General features: G+C 44.3%; 2 protein-coding genes across 5 annotated transcripts; both read left to right on the plus strand.

Moving 5' to 3' along the window:
- Positions 1-653: 653 nt before the first annotated feature.
- CMC4 (C-X9-C motif containing 4) lies at positions 654-11,928 on the plus strand. Of its 3 annotated transcripts, none has more exons than XM_070784896.1 (3): positions 654-813; positions 8,886-8,953; positions 11,566-11,928. In XM_070784896.1, exons 2-3 carry the CDS (start codon positions 8,896-8,898, stop codon positions 11,712-11,714), a joined length of 207 nt encoding a protein of 68 aa, XP_070640997.1. In that variant the 5' UTR covers positions 654-813; positions 8,886-8,895; the 3' UTR covers positions 11,715-11,928. The 3 variants fall into 3 exon arrangements, with proteins under 3 accessions (XP_070640997.1, XP_070640995.1, XP_070640996.1); XM_070784894.1 differs by lacking the exon at positions 654-813 and adding an exon at positions 7,543-7,730; XM_070784895.1 differs by lacking the exon at positions 654-813 and adding an exon at positions 7,664-7,902.
- On the plus strand, positions 676-8,935 carry MTCP1 (mature T cell proliferation 1). 2 transcript variants are annotated; one of them, XM_070784893.1, is made up of 6 exons: positions 676-813; positions 6,861-7,012; positions 7,122-7,292; positions 7,381-7,432; positions 7,537-7,577; positions 8,886-8,935. In XM_070784893.1, exons 2-4 carry the CDS (start codon positions 6,908-6,910, stop codon positions 7,426-7,428), a joined length of 324 nt encoding a protein of 107 aa, XP_070640994.1. In that variant the 5' UTR covers positions 676-813; positions 6,861-6,907; the 3' UTR covers positions 7,429-7,432; positions 7,537-7,577; positions 8,886-8,935. The 2 variants fall into 2 exon arrangements, with proteins under 2 accessions (XP_070640994.1, XP_070640993.1); XM_070784892.1 differs by lacking the exon at positions 8,886-8,935 and having other exon boundaries at positions 7,537-7,677.
- Positions 11,929-21,588: the final 9,660 nt, after the last annotated feature.

The following is a 21,588-nucleotide window of genomic DNA, read 5'->3' on the forward strand; positions in this document are numbered from 1 at the left end:
CCTGGCCAACCCGCCGCTCAGCCGGGCCGGGCGGGTTCCGCGGGGGGCGGGGCCTGGGGCGCGGGGTGGGGCGGGGCGGGAGGGCGCGCGGGGGCGGAGCTTGGGACGTGGGAGCAGGGCCTGGGGTGCGGGGTGGGTGGAGGGCGGGCGAGTGGGGGCGGGGCTTGGGGCGGGGCGGGGCGTGGGGCGCGGGGAGGGGCGGGCGGGCGCGCGGGGGCGGAGCTTGGGACGCGGGGGCGGGGCCGGCCCAGCGGTACCTGGGAAACGCCCGCCCCGGTTGAGGCAGGCGTGGCCGTTGGGGCGGAGGGCGGTGGCCGGCCGCGGGCAGGACGTGGGGCCGGGCTCGGGGGGCGGCAGGGAGGCGGCGCTGTCGGGCCGCGGGCGGACGTGGTGTGTGAGGAACGGGCGGACGGCCGGGCCAGCGCCTCCTGCTCGCCGGCGCCCATTTTGCCCGCCCGCCGAGAAGAGCCGTGCGCGGCCTACACGCTCCGGGGACCTCCCGCCAGCGGCATCGCTGCCCCCGCCGGCCTTCTCGCGCCCAGGGGACGCTCTTTGAAAACTGGGTCCCGAGTTAAGGTTTTCTTTTATTTTGTTTCCAAGTTAGGGGCCTTGAATTTGGGACCACTCTTTCATTGGACCACTTCCGGTAACCGGCCGGTAACTTCGGTTCGGTGACCTCGGCTCGGAATGCGCCTCGGCTCTCCCCGGGCTCACGTCCCGATCTCGGCTTGAGTGGCCCGGGGTGGGTGACCTGAAGTTGTAGCCTCGCTGCTCTTGAGGCGGATTAATTAGCCCAAGAAACACTATATTCATGTGAGTAACCTCTTGGCAGAAACAGTGCTACACTGTATCTGAAAAGTATCACTCCTAAGCTTGGTGGCTGCTACTTTCTCCGAAGGCTTTTAGGTATCTCTGTGTTCGATACAGGGAAAGGGAAAGGGGAATTCAAGTTTCGATTTGAGGTCAGATGTATCTCAGATCGCCGCAGATACGCACGAGTTTCCTCAGCTCGCCTTGTCTCTGTGATATCAGACCCGGTGAAATTATACGTAAAAGTCATTTTCTTTGGAGGTGTGATAAACACGCCATAAGGGAAAGTACGCATCTCCCAACTGCCAAGGCTAGAAATTACACGCGGGTTCTTGAACGAGTCTAAATCAAAGACAATCTATGCCGTGCTGCCGCTACAGCCGGTCAGTGCCTGTTGGTTTGACCGGTTTCGTGTGTAGTCTGGGAGCCAGGCGAACAGGCCAGTACTGGAAAGGGAACACGCCCAGGGTGCTGCTGGAGGACGTGTTGATGCTTTGCTCTTCTCCCAAGTCAGTTCCAACCCCAATCTCCCCACAAATAGGGCCAACGTCCCGTGGAACATCTATGCCAGCAACCTCCATTGTTTACCTAAAGTTTAAGAATCATATTGCAGATCCTTCCACTATTCATTTTGCTAATGGTGAAGCAGGGGCGACATTTCAAGTGTGCGATTACATTCGACCTATCCGATTTTGCTCTTAAGCTTCGATTTTACAGCATATATTCTTTTCAATTGCTCTTCGCGGCTAGTGTGCCCTGCGCTGATGGTGCACGAATGGCTGTTATTATTGTTTTCTGATGGGACTTCTTCCGTTTATAACCACTTTTAGGCAGCACTAAAAGAGAAGAAAAACACCTTTTGTCTATGGTTGGTGTTCCTCAATCTCACATTCAACATTGACATTCTCTTTTATAATGCTCATGGGTGTATTAGACAGCTCTAAAGTTTAATTGGAGTAGAAAAAAAAAAAAACTACCGACATTTATGTCAAAGTTTATTATGTGCTAGACTACAAAGCATCTCTATGTCTCATATGTGTAAACTGCCCCAGTTGGAACCGGCGTCTGCAACTTCCTAGCTGTGTTACCTCATGCAAGTTAGCTAACTTCTCTGTGCCTTACTTCCGTCATCTTTAAGTGAAGGTAATCGTAGTATCTAATGAGTGATTGTGAAGCTGGCAAGGGTCAATATATATAAGACATGTAGAAACTGCTAAGTAAGTGCTGACAATCATGATCAATATGTTCTTTTATCATTTAACATTTTAGAAAGCTGGAGTGTAGACAGCTTAACTTATCCGAGGTCACAGAGCTAGTAAGTTGCAAAACCAGCATTCATATACAGGCCAGGCTGACTCCAGGGCTGGCATTCTTGATATTAATAACTTCACTCATTGTAATTAGATGAGTTTATTAATTCACTTCAAATAAAATAAGTGTATTCGACTGATTTATGTTTGAAAGCTGTTCAAACACCTGGAAGTTAAGCCAAATTGTAAATTTTTAAAAAGACACAATAATTCATTATATACATGAAAAATAATGGTTTTACTTACATACCTAAGGAAGTCCTTCTTTGTGATCTGTCATCTATTTAAAGTAGTTTACAAACCGCCTTACTAAGAAATAGTCTATCTAGGCCAGTGTGGTCCCTGGTCATATTCAGGTTACCATCAGGGTAACCCCCATGGGGGCAATCTTTCTTAGTGTATTCATGGGTATGCTCAGTCGTTCAGTCATGTCTGACTCTTTGTGACCCCATGGACTGTAGCCTGGCAGGCTCCTCAGCCCATGGAGTTTTCAAGGCAAGAATTCTAGAGTGGGTTGCCATGTCCTCCTCCAGGGGATCTTCCCCACCCAGGGATCAAACCCACGTCTCTTGCATCTCCTGCATTGGCAGGTGAATTCTTTACCACAAGTGCCACCAGGGAAGCCCTACATTCATGGGTAATAAAGGAATATAAACACTTTTTTTGGCCACACCGTGAGGCATGCAGGAACCTTTGTTCCCCAACCAGGGATGGAACCCGTGAGCCCTGAATTGGGAGCACAGACTTAACCACTAGACTGCCAGGGAAATCCCTGTAAACACTTTTTTGAGTCCACTTGAATTTGTATCTGGTAGTATACCTTGAGTTTAGTGCAACAGGGTTATATTCCGTGTATTGTATTGCACTTTGTACCTAAGTTTATCTCGAGGTTTCAGAGATTCATCTTCGTTCACAGGGCCCTGAAGTTTATGCACAAGTGTCATATACAGAAGAATGTTCTCTAGTCAGATAAACTGGAGGGAATGTTAAAGTTTCGTGCCAGTATAACTTGCCAGAGCTTTTATTATCCTTAGGTGCTTTATGCTTCCCTAAGATTCCCAAACTTACTTGACCAAGAAAAAGTTAGGGGCCAGCGTTCCAAGGATCACCTCTAGGGAGACTGTGTTCCATTCATACAACCTGTGATTCTGGGGCTGCTAAGTTGCTTCAGTCGTGTCTGACTCTGTGCAACCCCATAGATGGCAGCCCACCAGGCTCCCCCGTCCCTGGGATTCTCCAGGCAAGAACACTGCAGTGGGTTGCCATTTCCTTCTCCAATGCATGAAAGTGAAAATGAAAGTGAAGTCGCTCAGTCGTGTCTGACTTTGGGCGACCCCATGGACTGCAGCCCACCAGGCTCCTCCGTCCATGGGATTTTCCAGGCAAGAGTACTGGAGTGGGGTGCCATTGCCTTCTCTGGTGATTCTGGGGGCTTTGCTCTTAATCCCTCTCACTGAGCCTTTGCATTTCTCAGCTGAGGTTCTTATTGATTTGCATTCACAGGGCAGCTTCTCAGTCCCTTGATCCCTGCAATTGCCTTCCACTGGGCCGTCACATGTCTCCGAGTGGGAGTCCAGGGCTGTATGTTGGGGCTTGTCCCCAGGCTCACCCCACTGATGCCCAGCATGTTGTCCTGTGGGTCAGCAGTACACGTGGTGCCTTTCCTCTCAGAATATTTTGCAGAGGTTCACAGGCCTCTTGGTAGTGATTCTTCCTAACTTATACCATCCAATTGGTTGGCCCTCTATTCTGCTGGAAATATCTCCTTTCAAAGTCAGAATAACCAGTAAATGTTTGCTTTTCCTTCAAAACATGTAAATGTCAGTGTGGCAGTCTGTTAGTTGTTGTCAGGGCCTACCTGTGAAGTTGAGATGGCTCTAAAACCCTCAACGCTGGGTTTCTACTTTAAAGGGGGGGGCGGGGGAAACACACCAATTTCTTCTGTATCAAAATTCTGACTTGACTCTCTTTTTGACATTCCTATTTACTGTTTTTCTTTTCTTGGATCACTCCTTTCCAAAGCTGTGGGGTGGGGGACGGGGAAGAGAGGCAGAATAGTTGTGTCTGCGAAATGGAAAAAAAAGGCTTTGAACAAAATAATAGCTATCTAATCGACCCAGAGAATGAACCACTCTCTACCCATGTTTATATGGCCTTTTGTCTGTCTACTCAGCATACCATGTCCATCCACTCCCAGGAACACTGACTAGCATTTGAGGCTCACAGTGCCCCAGTACTGCCCAGTACTGTGTTATTCCTTCTGTCTAGTGCTTATAATACTATATCGGGGTGGGGCGGGGACAGGACTTGTGAAATAAGCAGAGCAAAATGCAAAGTGATTTATAATTAGTGGCCAAAATGTGATTTTAGACATAAATGTTCAGTAGTCATCAGAGGCAAGATGTTTTCATCAAGGAGGCAGACATGTACCCTCTGTGGTCATGGCACTGAGATAGGCAGAGAGGCCTGGGAAGCCATATTATAGGTGAGTGGACAGGGAGAATTCAAGGAGATCCAACCAGTCCATCCTAATGGAGATCAGTCCTGGCTGTTTATTGGAAGGACTGATGTTGAAGCTGAAACTCCAATACTTTGGCCACCTGAAGCAAAGAGCTGACTCGTTGGAAAAGACCCTGATGCTGGGAAAGATTGAGGGCAGGAGGAGAAGGGGACAACAGAGGATGAGATGGCTGGATGGCATCACCGACTCAATGGACATGAGTTTGGGTAAACTCCGGGAGTTGGTGATGGACAGGCAGGCCCGGTGTGCTGCCGTCCATGGGGTCGCAAAGAGTCAGACACAACTAAGCTGCTGAACTGAACTGGACAGGGAGAACATGGATACAGCACTGGACACAATGAATCTGGTATCGGGGTGAAGTTGGTCTCAAATAATAGTGGTAGTGGCACTGGTTGGCATTGGTGACAGGTGGGATGTACCCACTGAAGAAGAGGAGGAAGTCCAGGATAAGTCATAAGTTTTTAATCTGCAGGATCAGGAGAGGCTGTGTTGCCACTGAGAGAAATTGGGATTTGGTTAAGGAGAAGGCATTCTGCCTTTGATGAGTTTGAAATAAGAGAGCCATATAAGACAAAGGGCTTTCCTTGTAACTCAGTCAGTAAAGAATCTGCCTGCAATGCAGGAGCCCCAGGTTCGATCCCTGGGTTGGGAAGATCCCCTGGAGAAAGGCATGGTGACCCACTCCAATATCCTTGCCTGGGAAATCTCATGGACAGAGAAGCCTGATGGGCTGCAGTCCATGGGGTCACAAAGAGTCAGGCATGACTGAGCAACTAACACTTACTTATAAGACAAAAGGTATGATAGGCTCAGAATCAGGTCCACTCAGGGTACAATGGGCAAAGCAACCATGATGCTCTTAAATCATTCATGCCAATCAAACCATTTCCTCCCTCTCTCAAACATATTTCCACCTACCTTTCAGTGAAGGTAAACTAACAATGTTAAGGAAAAACAACAAATCAGACTCAGCTTGTTCTGGCAAAGGCTGGGTTCAGCTCAGTTAGTTCTCCTCTCGGACTTCACCCTGCATTCTGGCTTCTTGTTTGCTCTTGACAGTCTCATTTTGAGGGTTTAGCAACCTCCCAAGCCGTATTGCAGTCCCTCTCCTACCTAATGGTCAGCCAGTGGGAATAGAAGGCCTCTGTTTTTTTGTAGTGGATTCCCCAATGGCATGTCTGCACCCTGCCCAATGTAGACATCCAGGGAAGCCACCCCGTGATGCTGAAACTTGGCCCCCAAAGGTTCATTCCTGCAAAGTGCAGGTCGAGGTATTGTGAGACCCTGAAATCCGATCCAGAAGTGGGCAGAGGATCCTTACAGTAGAGCTGAGTTTGTGTTACGGAAGATTTGGCCCCAAAGGTGTGCTTCACTTACACCTCTCAAAGAGCAGGTGAGCTTTTCTGCTTTTCTGACTTGGGAAAACAGAATGTAAAGCCACCCGTCTGTGGGAAAATGGGCTTCTGTGACACCCCGAAGCATTAAAATGAAATGAGATGGGTAACCTCTTTTGCTGTCTCTCAACTCTTAATCATCACAATCCCAGACTGTCTTGGAACTGAAACATTCCATGATATGACCTTATATATTTTCACTAAAAAGAAAACTGCCTTTTGGAAATGCCAAAAGGTAATGCCAAGTAAGCTTTCTAAGAAAACTGCTTAACAGGTCGTTTGCCTTTTAAAACAAAATTCTGATTGCCATTTAGAAAGCCACACACATGATTACATGATTTGACCTGCACAGTCTTACCTTTTAAGATGGAAACTGCTTGGAAAGGGCTTTTACTTGGGGACAGATGGCATGCATGCATCTGTTCTACTGCTTTCCTGCCCCAATAAGTGTGTCCTTCTGTGCACTGCTGTGCATACTCCATGGCTCACTACATTTTGTCCGATGCTGTTTGCGGAATGCAAAGACTGCGAGACCACCCCCCCCAACCCCTGGCTTCCCATAGCGCTGTTCCTACATGCCCCCAGAACCCCTTCCCTCCCTGAGTTCTCGAGTGCTTCGCCGTCAGCAGCCTCACCCGAGGTTCTGCCCCAAGTTTCAAACCGGCCACGAGCTTCAGATGCCCCGGGTTCAGTGTAGACGGCGCAAGTAAGCGTCAAAGAGGTTGGCTTCTAGTTGGTGGTTGCTAGTACCAGGTCCCCTGGCTCATGGGTGTGTTCAATCCAAGGCCCAAAGTCACACCTGTGTCCTGTGCACGGGTGCTGCAGGCTTAGGTGGAGAAAAGCAGGGCTAGCATTGGACCCCAAAGCCCAGGATGGCAGGACAGGATGTGGGGGCCCCACCCGATCGCCTCTGGGTTCACCAAGAGGGTGTCTACCGCGACGAGTACCAGCGCACGTGGGTGGCCGTCCTGGAAGAGGTAATTGTTTCTCCTTTGCGGATTTCTTGATCGATTTTTTGCTTTCAAGTACATCCGTTGCACCATCCTGAAGTCTCTGGTTTTCTGTGTGATCGCTTCTCTCCACCAGGAGACGAGCTTCCTAAGGGCCCGAGTTCAGCAAGTTCAGGTTCCTTTAGGTGATGCAGCCAGGCCAAGTCACCTTCTCACCTCCCAGCTACCTCTCATGTGGCAACTCTACCCCGAGGAGCGCTACATGGACAACAACTCTCGCTTGTGGCAAATCCAGCATCATTTAATGGTAGGCCTGTTGCTTAATCATTTTTTTTTTTTCATTGTCCTGGGCCTCTTATGACAGAGTACTCTATAAACTTTTCTTTTTCTGGCAGGTCAGGGGCGTAGAGGAACTGTTGCTTAAGCTTTTGCCTGATGATTAACCGGGTACGTATTTTCTCTCTCTCCCTGTCCCTACCCTGCTGCTTCTTTTTCGCTCTGATCATGGTGATGTTAATGATCTTTTCTTTTCCACCCCTCCCCCCCACCAGGTGCTGGGATTCTAGGAAGAGATGCTCCACTGTTCTGTTCAGTAAATGACAATCACGACATTCACCACTGCAGTGCACCCACCTGTGGGCCTGGGGTGGGGGGGCGTGGGGTGAAAAACTGCTCAAGAACACAGAAGTTTAGAAAGGGCCATGAAGAACATGGAAAGTGGAACTGCAGAGGAAGGGTTATGCAGGTAGAAAGCAAGCCAACACAAGCATGTAGTTAGGATACGTAACTTGCCATTGACTCCTTTGGAAATTGCCATAGACCCGTTAATGGACATCATCCGCTGGACCTGGGATCTGATGAATCCCACAAAAGTCAGCACCTGCTACAGAACAGATGCCCCGATCACCAAGGACTTGGTACTGATTTAGAGAGAAGAGAGCAACTGCTAGCAGCATCAGCATCTCTTTGTCGCTAATTTGCCCTGCAGCAATTCACCTGCCTTTCCTTCTCCCATCCTGTAAATATCCTAGGTTTTGCGCCAGTGTTTCCCATCCCAGTACTGACCTAACTCAGATCTACTGAGAAGTTAGGGGGCTCTGAGGGGAAAAAAAGAGAAAAAGATTATTTGCATTCATGAAATAGCTACCAAGGCTCCTGGGCCTTTTTCCTTTCTGACATGGTGTCTTCACATTATTAGAAATTGCTGATCAGAATCAGGGGCATTTAAGTTTATTCTCTGGTTTCAAATATCTGAAGTTGGTTTCTGTAAGAACTCCACGAAAAATTTTAACTGCTTACCTAGCACCGTTCTCAGGAAGTAGTAATAGCACCGAATATTGCTGATTCACTACCTGATAAAGACATTTCCTGAGTTAAAATACTCATAGCACTTTATGTACGTTAAAAGTAAGGTTTTACTTGTTAAAAAATCTTGGGAATAATAGCTATCATGTGTTCAGTCCTTACTGCCTTCTATGCAGTTTATTGCCTTTATGACATTTAATCCTTCCATCAGTGCTTTCAGGTAGGTATGATCCCTATTTTGCACATCAATAATAAGGAAAAGGCTCAAGGAGTTAAATCATTTATAAAGGTGGTTCTGTAAGTCATAGAGCCGTCAGGTTGCAGCTTTGGCTTCTCTAGCCCAATGTTGGTTTACAGTGGTCAAGATGAGTTGAATTCAAGGGTTTTTTTTCCAAGCTATTTATATCTTCCAAACCAAATGGAATATTACACAAATACAGCATATTCATCCTCTGAACGGGAAGAACGTTGTAGTGTAATTGTTTTCCAGCAATTGTAAGAGCATACTGCTTGTCTCAGAAGAAAATTCCATCTAGAGGGGCTTTAAAGTCTTTATGTATAAAAAACAAAATAAAAATCATTTTTCTTATTTTAGTTTTCTGGATATGCCGCAGAAGGATCCGTGCCAGAAACAAGCCTGTGAAATACAGAAATGTTTACAAGGTAGTACGTTAAATGCTTTTTCTATGTTTCCACTTTATCTGTGAACTAACAAGAAACCAAGTGTTCTTTTTATCATCAGACAATACTAACTCCACTCAGAATATAATATTTCTGTAATTAATTTATCCTCTTTTCCTCATTATATCACCAAAGATGGCAGAAAATAAAGCAAAGATGGCAGAAAATAAGTAATGTGACCTAAGCTTAGGGTTAACAAATCCTGGTTGTACATTTAGAATCACCTGGAGAACTTCAAAAACTTGCCTAGAACAATTAAATCACACTCTCTGCAGCTGGGGTCTGGGTAGGACTCAATCGAAATCATTAACCAGGTGATTTTAATACACAGCCAGAGTTGAGAATCACTAAGATGAGCAAAGTCCTTTTTAAAAAAGACTAGTTTTAAATGTGGAGAAGGCAATGGCAACCCACTCCAGTACTCTTGCCTGGAAAATCCCATGGACGGAGGAGCCTGGTGGGCTGCAGTCCATGGGGTCGCACAGAGTCGGACACGACAGAGCAACTTCACTTTCATTTTCACTTTCATGCATTGGAGAAGGAAATGGCAACCCACTCCAGTATTCTTGCCTGGAGAATCCCAGGGACTGGGGACCCTGGTGGGCTGCCGTCTATGGGGTCGTGCAGAGTCGGACACGACTGAAGCGACTTAGCAGCAGCAGCAGCAGTTCTAAATGGGTTGGTCATACTTTACCAACTCACTTTGGTGGCCGACAACTCACTTTTTAAGAGCAGTCAAGTTAGAAGGTGTGGGGGTGAAAATACAATTGGGATTCAGCAACTAACTCTTAAAGGCAAAAGTTAATTTCAGCTAAAGCATATTTGATATGATTTGTCCATTTTGTTGGACCAAATACTAGAGAATTTTAGTTTTTTTAAATCAGCCAATGATTACTAGCAGAAAGCTACAAGGCTATCTGAATTTGAAAACTGATTTTTTTGATCATTTTTTTCCCATTATTAAAGTAATAGACATGGATGCCCACAAAAACATAAAAATGAAAGAAGAGAAAATGTTCAGAATTCACCCAAAGACTCACCACCAAAGAAAACCCTTGTTTGTGTATTTCCATTGACCTTTAACTTTGATTCTTGGACTTTTCCATTTATGATGCAAGCAATATTTTTTAAATCTTTTAATCTGAAATGTTAATGGAAAATAAGAATGCCATTTTATTCATCCTTTTCTTTCCCTTCTCCAAATTGATGAAAAAGGACGGGGAATTCCCTGGCAGTCCAGTAGTTAGGACTCCATGCTTTCACTACCATGGGCCCAGGTCATCCACCACCTGCCTGCAAAGAATGCTCTTCACAATTTCTTCTCCCAGATAAATTCTTAGGTGATTCTGATTCTTTCCTGATTTAAATTAGCATCATATGGCTAAAGGAGAACACACATCAAGTTAGAGCTGGTTACACCCCCTTGCTACAGTGAGAGCCGGAAGGACTGAAATAGAGACCACTAAATACTCAGTGTATGACAATCGCAACTGAAAGGGCTTTAAATAACATTGACTTAATCCTTTCACCCGTGAGATGGATATAAGCTTTGTAACTTGTCCAGGGTCACAGAACTAGTAAGGGGCACAGTGATGATTGGAACTCCTTTGGTCTGGGTCCAAACCTGGACTTAGCCACCCAACCGTACTCTTGCTAATCAGAATTGTCTTTCCTATCCCAGACTAACTCCCATGCATCCTATTTTAGTAATAGGGAACTCAAATCGACTACAGCTTACCTAGAACCTTTAGATAAAGTCCTCCTAGACTTAGGGTCTATCTTTGGGGCAAATGTTTTATATAAAGGACCTAACAGGAAACATTTTAGGCTTTGGAGGTCAGGAGGTCTTTGGGTAGGTGTATGTGGCTGTGGGTGTGGGTGAGTGTGGGTGTGTGTTTACAACCTTCTATAAAAACCATTCTTAGCTCATGCATGGGAAGTCGTTTCAGTCATGTCTGACTCTGTGCAACCCATTGGACTATAGCCCACCAGGCTCCTCTGTCCATGGGATTCTCCAGGCAAGAATACTAGAGTGGGTTGCCATGCCCTTCCCTAGGGGATCTTCCCAACCCAGGGATCGAACCTGCATCTCTCATGTCTACTGCATTGGCTGGTGGGTTCTTTACCACTAGGGCCACCTGGGAACCCCCCAAATAAATTTATTCTTAGCTCAGCTGTTAAAAAGGCTGAAGCTGCAGTTTCTCAACCCCTAATGCAAAGGTTTGTTTGGGAACATCCAGCAGCCACCTTAAACTGAGTGCAAACTAATGTGCAAGGGATGAGTGACTCCTCCCTAAAAAAAGAGGAGGTTAGAAACCACTGCCCTAGAAAAAGGCACATAAGTAATCAGCCTTAAAGAAAAGGAAATTAGATGTGAAAATATCTTCTGAGCACTTTGTAAATCATACTTTTCTTCCTTATTAAGCTGTCGATGGGTCTCTAAATCAGAAAGAATTCAGTGGATGTGGTTACATCCTCTTTCTTCCATGTCTGTAGGCACATTAAGGTGAAAAGGACTGGGAAGTTCAGGTCTCAACGTCCCTGTGCCTGAGTTCTATAAGATCATGACTAGGGTCTGCCTGTCTGTTTTTCAGCCAACAACTACATGGAATCTAAGTGTCAGGCTGTCATCGAAGAACTGCGTAAGTGTTGTGCTCGATATCCCAAGGGAAGATCTCTCATCTGCTCAGGATTTGAGAAAGAAGAGGAAGAAAAGCAGACACTGAAGTGCACACCACAGTAAAGTTCTGCCGAGAACCAAAACGCTGCTCTACGTTTCCACCATGCGGGTTTTATTTATCCTCCTGACTCTTTCTTCAGGCCAGGTAGCAGCAAATATCCAATGAAAAAGTCAACTATAAAAGTTAATATGCCATCTATGCAGAACAAATATAAATATATTGAACAAATGTGTAGAATGGGATAAAACAGCTGCTAAAATAAATCTTTTCAGTGAACATTTTTGGTTTGATATATGTGATGTTTTGCTTTCTTGTTACTAAAGGCAGACTTGACTGCTTGTTTGAAAGGTGATAATGGAGGGTCAAGTGTCAGTAGAAAAGCAGGCAAGCTGGGGAGGAGGTAGACTCTTGTCCTCACTCCAATTCTGAAGATTCTGATCAGCCATGACAGTTTTTAAAGGGAAAAGGGGGAAGAATCTCAGGGAATCATTTAAGCAGGAGGTTGGCTTCTGCATCCTTCTCCTTTGTGTGCAGACTAGCTGACTCTTCAGATGTTATCTTATTGGCAGGATTACTTATGGGGGCTACTGGGGGTGGAGGCCTACCTACTTCTGTCTAGGAAAAGAATCAACAAGTTAGGCGAGGCATGGCGTACATTCAGGACACATAAGTCAGGAGTTTGCTTAAATTGCCTGGTGATTCATTCCTATGATCAGGTTCTTTTAAGGTTACAGGGGAACCAGAAATGGGCAAATAGGAAAAGGGCAAAAGAGCTGCTTTCTTTATAACAAAATATATATTTGGTCTTTATCTCCATTCTTTGCACTGTGCTCCTAAAACTCTTAGAATTTCCTAAGTGATAAGTGCAATCAGGGAAAGAAAAGAGAAACTAAGGAGCCTCTTGATGAGGGTGAAAGAGGAGAGTGAAAAGGCTGGCTTAAAACTCAACATTCAAAAAACTAAAATCATGGCATCCAGACCCAACATTTCATGGCAAAGAGATGGGGAAAAAGTGGAAACAGTGACAGATTTTCTTTTCTTGGGCTCCAAAGTCACTGAGGACAGTACTGCAGCCATGAAATTAAAGGACACTTGCTCTTTGCAAGAAAAGCTATGACAAACCTAGACAGTGTATCAAAAAGCAGGGACGTCACTTTGCCAACAAAGCTGCGTATAGTCAAAGCTATGGTTTTTCCAGTAATCATGTACAGATGTGAGAGTTGGACCGTAAAGAAGGCTGAGCACTGAAGATGATGCTTTCATACTGTGGTGCTGGAGAAGACTCTTGAGAGTTCCTTGGACTGCAAAGGGATCAAATCAGTCCATCCTAAAGGAAATCAACCCTGAATATGCATTGGAAGGACTGATGCTGAAGCTCCAATACTTTGGCCATCTGATGCAAAGAGCTGACTCATTGGAAAGACTGAGGGCAGGAGGAGATGAGGGCAACAGAGGATGAGATGGCTGGATGGCATCACTAACTCAATGAACATGAGTTTCAGCAAACTCTGGAAGACACACACCAGGGAATCCTGGCGTGCTGCAGTTGGAGCACACCAGTTGGAGAAGGAAATGGCAACCCACTCCAGTATTCTTGCCTGGAGAATCCCAGGGATGGGGGAGCCTGGTGGGCTGCCGTCTATGGGGTCACACAGAGTTGGACACGACTGAAGCGACTTAGCAGCAGCAGCAGCAGATAACTTTAGGATAGGGGCTGGTTGCCAGGGGAACCATGCTGCAATGTTAGAGGGTTGTAACTTTCAGTTTCCACCCCCACCCTGACCTCTGAGGAGGGAATATGGGTGAGAGGCTGAATAAGACTAAGTTCAGTCACCAATGACCAATGATTTGGTCAATTGTGACTTGTCACAATCAATGGTGATCTTGGTGACTTGTTAAAAGATCACAGAAAGACTTCCCTGGTGGCGCAGTGGATAAGAATCCACCTGCCAATGCAGGAGATGCAGATTCAAGCCCTGATTCAGGAAGATCCCACATGCTGAGGAGCAACTAAGTCCATGTACCACAACTGCTGAAGCCTGAGTGCCCTAGAGCCTGTGTCCCATGAGAGAAGCCACCACAATGAGAAACTCATGCACTGCAGCTAGAGAGTAGCCCCTGCTTGCCGCAACTAGAGAAAAGCCCATGCAACAATGAAGACCCAGCACAACTTAAATGAATAAATAATTTACCAAAAAAAAATCACCGAAAAATAACAAAGTCAATTAATCATCAAAGTAGTAATTAATGATCCCTGGTGGCTCAGACGGTAAAGCGTCTGTCTATAATGTGGGAGACCCGGGTTCAATCCCTGGGTTGGGGAGATCCCTTGGAGAAGGAAATGGCAATCCACTCCAGGACTATTTCCTGGAAAATCCCATGGACAGAGGAGCCTGGTAGGCTACAGTCCATGGGGTCGCAAAGAGTCGGACACGACTGAGCAACTTCACTATCACTATAGTAATTAATGAACGTTTTTTGCACACACACCAAAAAGACAGTTTGTAAACACAGAGCACTTAAACCAAAACATGGGATGAGGCCCAGGGGTGTACTGTTATAAAATAGTTTACATAGCATGACAGCAGTGACTGTTTTTGCTTCGCAGTGACTGCTTATGTTATTAGAATTTTCCTAAACGGTAGGGAATTGGTCAGTGGTTACCTCATATCAGCCTTGGAAAACAGTTCAGCTTTGTCTTACGATTTTCAGAAGCATAAGCAAGAAATGACCTAGGTCAGATTAGTCTCCCAAAGTTAAATTAAGCCTTGCTTGTGTGACTAAACTGGTTTTGTCTGCTCAAGGAGTTTTCAAGGCTAGTCTCAGTTTCTCCTTCTTATTTCTTTAATTTTTATTGAAGTATGGTTGATTTACAATGTGTTAATTTCTGTGATACAGCAAACTGATTCAGATATACACATATATATTTTTTTTCATATTCTTTTCCTTTATGGTTTATCACAGGATACTGAATATAGTTCCCTGTGCTATACATTAGGACCTTGTTGTTTATCCATCATAAATATAATAGTTTTGCATCTACCGAGTCCCAAACTCCCAGTCTCATCCCCCACCCTTGGCAACCTCAGGTCTGTTCTCTGTGTCCATGAGTCTCCTGCTTTGCAGATAGGTTCCTCTGTGCCATATTTTAGATTCTACATATAAGTGATATCATATGGTGTTTGTCTTTTCCTGACTTTCTTCACTTAGTATGATAATCTCTAGGTTCATCCACGTTGCTACAAATGGCAAAATTCCATTTCTTTTTATTGCTGAGTAGTAAGTAGTCCACTGCGTAAGTATCACATCTTTATCCATTCAGTGGATGTTTAGATTGTTTCCATGTCTTGGCTATTATGAATAGTGCTGCTATGAACATAGGGGTACATGTATCTTTTCAAATTAGAGTTGTCATATTTTTCGGATATATGCCCAAGAGTGTTGCTGGATCATATGGTAGCTCTATTGTTAGTTTTTTGAGGAACCTCCATACTGTTTTCCATAGCAGCTGTACCAACTTTCATTCCACCAACAGTATAGGAGGGCTCTCACTCCCTTTTCTCCACACGCTCTCCAGCATTTGTTATTTGTGACTTTTTTTTTTTTTTTTTGCCACACTGTACGACTTACAGGATCTTAGTTCCCCAACCAGGGGTTGAACCCATTCCCTTAAGTGTGGAGTCCTAACCACTGGGATGCCAGGGAATTCCCTGTTATTTGTAGGCTTTTTAATGATGGCCACTCTAACTGATGTGAGGTGGTACCTTATGGTAGTTTTGATTGGCATTTCTCTAATAATTAGCAATGTTGATCATCTTTTCTTATCATGTTTTCATGTGCCTATTGCCCATCTGTATGTCTTCTTTGGAGAAATGTCTATTTAGATCTTCTCCCCATTTTTCAACTGGGACATTGGTTTTTTTCTTATTGAGTTGTATGAACTCTTTGTATATTCTGGAAATTAAGCCCTTGTTTGGTTGCACCATTTTCAAATATTTTCTCCCAGTCTGTAAGTTGTGTTTTCATTTTGTTTGTGGTTTCCTTTGCTGTGCAAAACCTTACAAGTTTCATTAGGTCCCACTGTTTATTTTTGCTTTTATTTCTTTTGCCTTGGGAGACTGACCTAAGAAAACATTGAAATAATTAATGTCAGAGAATGTTTTGCCTATGAGCTCTTCTAGGAGTTCTATGGTGTCATGTTTTATGTTTAAGTATTAAGCCATTTTGAATTTATTTTTATATATGGTGAGAGGATGTGTTCCAACTTCATTGATTTACATGTGGCTGTTCAGCTTTCCCAGCACCACTTCCTGAAGAAACTGTCTTTTCCACATTGTGTATTCTTACCTCCTTTGTTGAAGATTAATTGACCATTAGGGCTTCTCAGGTGGCTGAGTGGTAAAGAATCCACCTGCCAATGCAAGAGACACAGGAGACCTGGGTTTGATCCCTGGGTTGGGAAGATCTGCTGGAGAAGGAAATGGCAACCTACTCCAGTATGCTTGCCTGGAGAATCCCATGGACAGAGGAGCCTGGCAGGCTGTGTAGTCCATGGGGTCACAAAGAGTCAGACACGACTAAGTGACTGAGTACACATTTTACACGATTGACCACAGGTGTATAGGTTTTTTTATGGGCTCTCTATTCTGTTCCATTGATCTATATGTCTGTTTTTGTGTCAATATCATGCTATTTTGACTACTGTAGCTTTGTAATACTGTCTCAAGTTTGGGAGGGCTATGCCTCCTGCTTGGTTTTTTTTGTTTGTTTGTTTAGGATTGCTTTGGTAATTCTGGGTCTTTTATGGTTCCAAATGAATTTTAAGATTATTTGTTCTAGTTTTGTGAAAAATATAATGGGTAATTTGTTTGATAGTGATCACATTAAATCTGTAGATTCCTTTGGGTAGTATGGCCATTTTAACAATATTAATTCTTTCAATCCAAGAGCATGGGATATCTTTCTATTTCCTTGAATCATCTTCAATTTCCTCTGTTAATATTTTTTTGTGCTAAGTTACTTCAGTTGTGTCCAACTCTTTGTGACCCTATGAACTGTAGCCCACCAGGCTCTTCTGTCCATGGGATTCTCCAGGCAAGAGTACTCGAGTTGGTTGCCACGCCCTCCTCCAGGGGACCTTCTGGACCCAGGGATCGAACCCACGTCTCCTATGGCTCCTGCATTGCAGGGGAATTCTTTATCACTGAGCCACCAGGGAAGTGGAACTAAAAGAATGTTCTTTTAGTTCTCAGCATATATCTTTCACCTACTTGGTCAGGTTTATTCCTAAGTATTTTTTAAATGTAATTTTAAAACAGATTGTTTACCTTCCCTTTCTGATATTTCATTGTTAGTGTAAAGAAATGCAAACAATTTCTCCCCCGCAACCCGCCCCACCCCGCTCCCTCCTCCACTCCCTGCAACTGATTTCTGTATGTTAATCTTAAATCCTGCTGCTGCTGCTAAGTTGCTTCAGTCATGTCCGACTCTGTGCGACCCCATAGACAGCAGCCCACCAGGCTCCACCATCCCTGGGATTCTCCAGGCAAGAACACTGGAGTGGGTTGCCATTTCCTTCTCCAAATCCTGCTGCTATGCTGCTATGTCACTTCAGTCGTGTCCGACTCTGTGTGACCCCATAGACGGCAGCCCACCAGGCTCCCCCGTCGCTGGGATTCTCCAGGCAAGAACACTGGAGTGGGCTGCCATTTCCTTCTCCAATGCATGAAAGTGAAAAGTGAAAGTGAAGTCACTCAGTCGTGTCTGACTCTGTGTGACCCCATGGACTGCAGCCTACCAGGCTCCTCTGCCCATGGGATTTTCCAGGCAAGAGTACTGGAGTGGGGTGCCATTGCCTTCTCCCCAAATCCTGCTACCTTGCTGAATTTGTTGATCAGTTCTAGTAGTTTTTGTGTGGAGTCTTTAGGGTTTTCTGCATATATATATATATATCATGTCACCTGTATACAATGGCAGTTTTACCCATTTCCCTACCAATTTGAATACTTTTTCTTTCTCTTATCTGATTGCTGTGGCTAGGAATTCAAATATAATGTTGAGAGAAGTAAGAGGGTTTCCTTGTCTTGTTTCAAATTTTAGTGGGAAGGCTTTCAGCTTTTCACCACTGAGTATTAGATTAGCTGTGGGTTTGTCACAAATAGCTTTTATTATGTTGAGGTATGTTCCCTCTATACCCACATTGGTAAGAGTTTTAATCATAAATGGATGTTGAATTTTATTTCATTTTTTTCTGCATCTATTGAGATGATCATGTGGTTTTTGTCCTTTGTTGACGTGTTATATCACACTGATTTGTGCATACTGAACCATCTTTGTGACCCTGGGATGAATCCAACTTGGTCATGGTGTATGATATTTCTTTTTGTGTTGCTGGATTCAGTTAGCTAATACTTCATTGAGAATTTTTGCATCTATATTCATCAAAGATATTGGACTGACTGTTTCTTTTTTGGTAGTGTCTTTGTCTCGTTTCAGTATCAGGTGATGGTGGCTTCATAAAATGATTTTGGAAGGGTTCCATCCTCTTATCTTTTGGAAAACTTTGAGAAGGATCAGTATAAGAGCTTCTTTGCATATTTGGTAGAACTCACCTATGAAGCCATCTGGTCCTGAACTTTTGTTTGTAGGGAGTGTTTTGGATTTGTTTTTATTATAGATTCTATTTCATTTCTGATGATTGGTCTTTTCAAGTTGTCTTTTTTTCTATTTCTTCTTGATTCAGTTTTGGTGGGCTGTATGTTTCTAAAAAATTGTCCATTTCATCTAGGTTGTCAAATTCATTGGCATATAATTGCTCATAGTATTTTCTTATGGGTTTTTTTTTTTTTTTTTTTGTATTTCTGCAGTATGAGTTATCGGAGAAGGTAATGGCACCCCACTCCAGTACTCTTGCCTGGAAAATCCCATGGATGGAGGAGCCTGGTGGGCTACAGTCCATGGGGTCTCTAAGAGTCTGACATGACTGAGAGACTTCACTTTCACTTTTCACTTTCCTGCATTGGAGAAGGAAATGGCAACCCACTCCAGTGTTCTTGCCTGGAGAATCCCAGGGACGGAGAAGCCTGGTGGGCTGCCATCTATGGGGTCGCACAGAGTCAGACACGACTGAAGCAACTTAGCAGCAGCAGCAGTAGCAGGGTTTATCTGGAGAAGGCAATGGCACCCCACTCCAGTACTCTTGCCTGGAAAATCCCATGGATGAAGGATCCTGAAGGGCTACAGTCCATGGGGTCTCGAAGAGTCAGACATGACTGAGCGACTTCACTTTCACTTTTCACTTTCCTGCATTGGAGAAGGAAATGGCAACTCACTCCAGTGTTCTTGCCTGGAGAATCCCAGGGACGGGAGAGCCTGGTGGGCTACCGTCTATGGGGTTGCACAGAGTCGGACACGACTGAAGCGACTAAGCAGCAGCAGCAGCAGTATGAGTTATATAGTTTTTCCTCTTTCATTTCTTATTTTGTCTATTTATTTTCTCTCTTCTTGATGAGCTTGGTCAGAGGTTTGTCAATTTTCTATACCCTTTCAAAGAACCAATTCTTGGTTTTATTGACTTTTTAAATTTTGAAATCTTTATTTCCTCTCTGATCTTTATTATCTCCTTCCTTATGCTGACTTTAGGTTTTGTTTTTTCTTTTTCTAAGTCTTTTAGGTGGTGAGTTCTGTTGTTTGAGATTTTTCTTGTTTTTAAAGAAGACCTGTACTACTATGAACTTCCCTGTAAGAATGCTTTTGCTATATCCCATAGATTTTGTATGGCTATGTTTTCATGGTTATTTGCCTCGAGGAATTTTTAATTTCTTCTTTGATTTCATTGTTGATCCATTGGTTTTTTAGTATCATGTTGTTTAGCCTCCATGTAGTCATTTTTTACTCATTTCCTTTTCTGTGGTTGATTTCTAGTTTCATGCCATTGTCGTTAGAAAAGATAATTTCTATCTCTTAAATTTATTGAGGCTTGTTTTGTGCCCTAGTTTTTGGTCAGTCCTAGAGAATGTTCCATGTGCACTTGAGAAGAATGTGTATTCTGGGTTTTTTTGGATGTAATGTCCTGAAAATATAAATTGAGTGTGACTGTTCTGTTGTTATCATTTAGGAATCTCTGTTGCCTTATTGATTTTCTGTCTCAAAGATGTGCCCATTGATGTGAGTGGGGTGCTAAAGTCTCCTACTATCATAGCAATGAGAAGCCTGTGCACCATAATGAAGAGCAGCCCCTGCTCACAGCAATTAGAGAAAGCCCATGTGCAGTAATGAAGACTCAGCACAACTAAAAATAAATACATAAATTATTTTAAAACTCCTATATATACCCAATATCAGTCAGTTTAGTCACTTTGACTAGACTGACCTTTGTTGGCAAAGTAATGTATCTGCTTTTTAATATGTTATTTAGGTTGGTCATAGCTTTTCTTTTCCTAAAGGAAATCATTCCTAAATATTCATTGCAAAGACTGATGCTGAAACTGAAGTTCCAACACTTTGACCACCTGATGCAAAGAACTGACTCATTGGAAAAGACCCTGATGCTGGAAAACATTGAAGGCAGGAGAAGGGGACGACAGAGGATGAGATGGTTGGATGGCATCACCAACTCAATGGACATAAGGATGAGCAAGCTCCGGGAGCTGGTGATGGACAGGGAAGCCTGGCATGCTGCAGTCCGTGGGTTGACAAAGTCAGACACAACTGAGCGACTAAACTGACTGATATTGGGTATATATAAGAGCTTGTAAATAATTTATGTATTTATTTTTAGTTGTGCTGAATCTTCATTACTGCACATGGACTTTTTCTAGTTGCTGAGAGCAGGGGCTACTTTTCATTGTGGTACACGGGATTCTCATTGCTATGGCTTCTCTTGCTGAAGAGCACTGGCTCTAGTCACATGGGTTTCAGCAGTTGTAGTATGCAGGCTCCATAGTTGCAGCTCTTGGGCTCCAGAGTGCAGGCTCAGTAGTTAAGGACCATGGGCTTTGTTGCTCTGCAGCATGTCGAATATTCCTGGACCAGGCATCAAACCTGTGTCCCCCACATTGGCAGGTAGATTCCTATCCTGGACCACCAGGGAAGTCCATGTGTTTTTTAACACTGTGTAATGAAGCCTCCTTAAAAACTCAAAAGGATGGGGTTCAGAGAGCTTCCTTGTTGAACCAGAATGCATCCACATGCCAGGAGGGAACACACTGCAGTTCTGTGGGGACAGAAGCTCTTGTGTGTCAGAGCTGGCTCGGACCTCACCCTGGTACCTCTTCACCTGGCTGCTTGTCCATCTATATCCTTTATAATAAACTGGTAAGCACTGAAGTGAAATGTCCCCCAAGCTCTGTGAGCTGCTCTATAAATTTGTTGAACCCAAGGAGGTATTGTTGGGAACCTCAGATGTGCAGCTAGTTGATCAGAAGCAGAGGGTGACAACCAGGGTTTGGAATAGGCATCTGAACAAGTGGGTGCAGTTTTGTGGGATTGAGCCTGTCACCTGTGTGACTCCATGGCCAATAATTGAGCCATGTATCCTTCCAGATGCCAATCAGAACACCTCTTTCCACTTCTGTGTTCCCCCATTGTAAGTGCCTAGTCAGAAGAAGCCACTTCAAATTTGTTCAGTGACTCTTATGAGAGAACTGGAGGGAACAGTTCATTGGAAACCAGGCAGACAGAACTAGAAGTCTTAAGTGGTTTACCTACACTGTATGGCCTTATAATCAAAACATATTCCAGTGGATACTGATGGTTTTAACATAAGGCTATTGAAGGAAGCCTGTTGACAATTAACTTCATGCAGTGGTTGAGGGGGGAGCAGTATTGAACAGGCCATTTGCTTTCCTCAGGTCCTAGAAACATCATCCCTCTACCATCCCCCCCGCAAAAGGAAAACAATGACTTTTTAAGCAAAAGCTTAGTCCATTCAGGCTG

This window comes from Bos indicus, chromosome X, assembly GCF_029378745.1.
Source record: "Bos indicus isolate NIAB-ARS_2022 breed Sahiwal x Tharparkar chromosome X, NIAB-ARS_B.indTharparkar_mat_pri_1.0, whole genome shotgun sequence".
NCBI lineage: Eukaryota > Metazoa > Chordata > Mammalia > Artiodactyla > Bovidae > Bos > Bos indicus.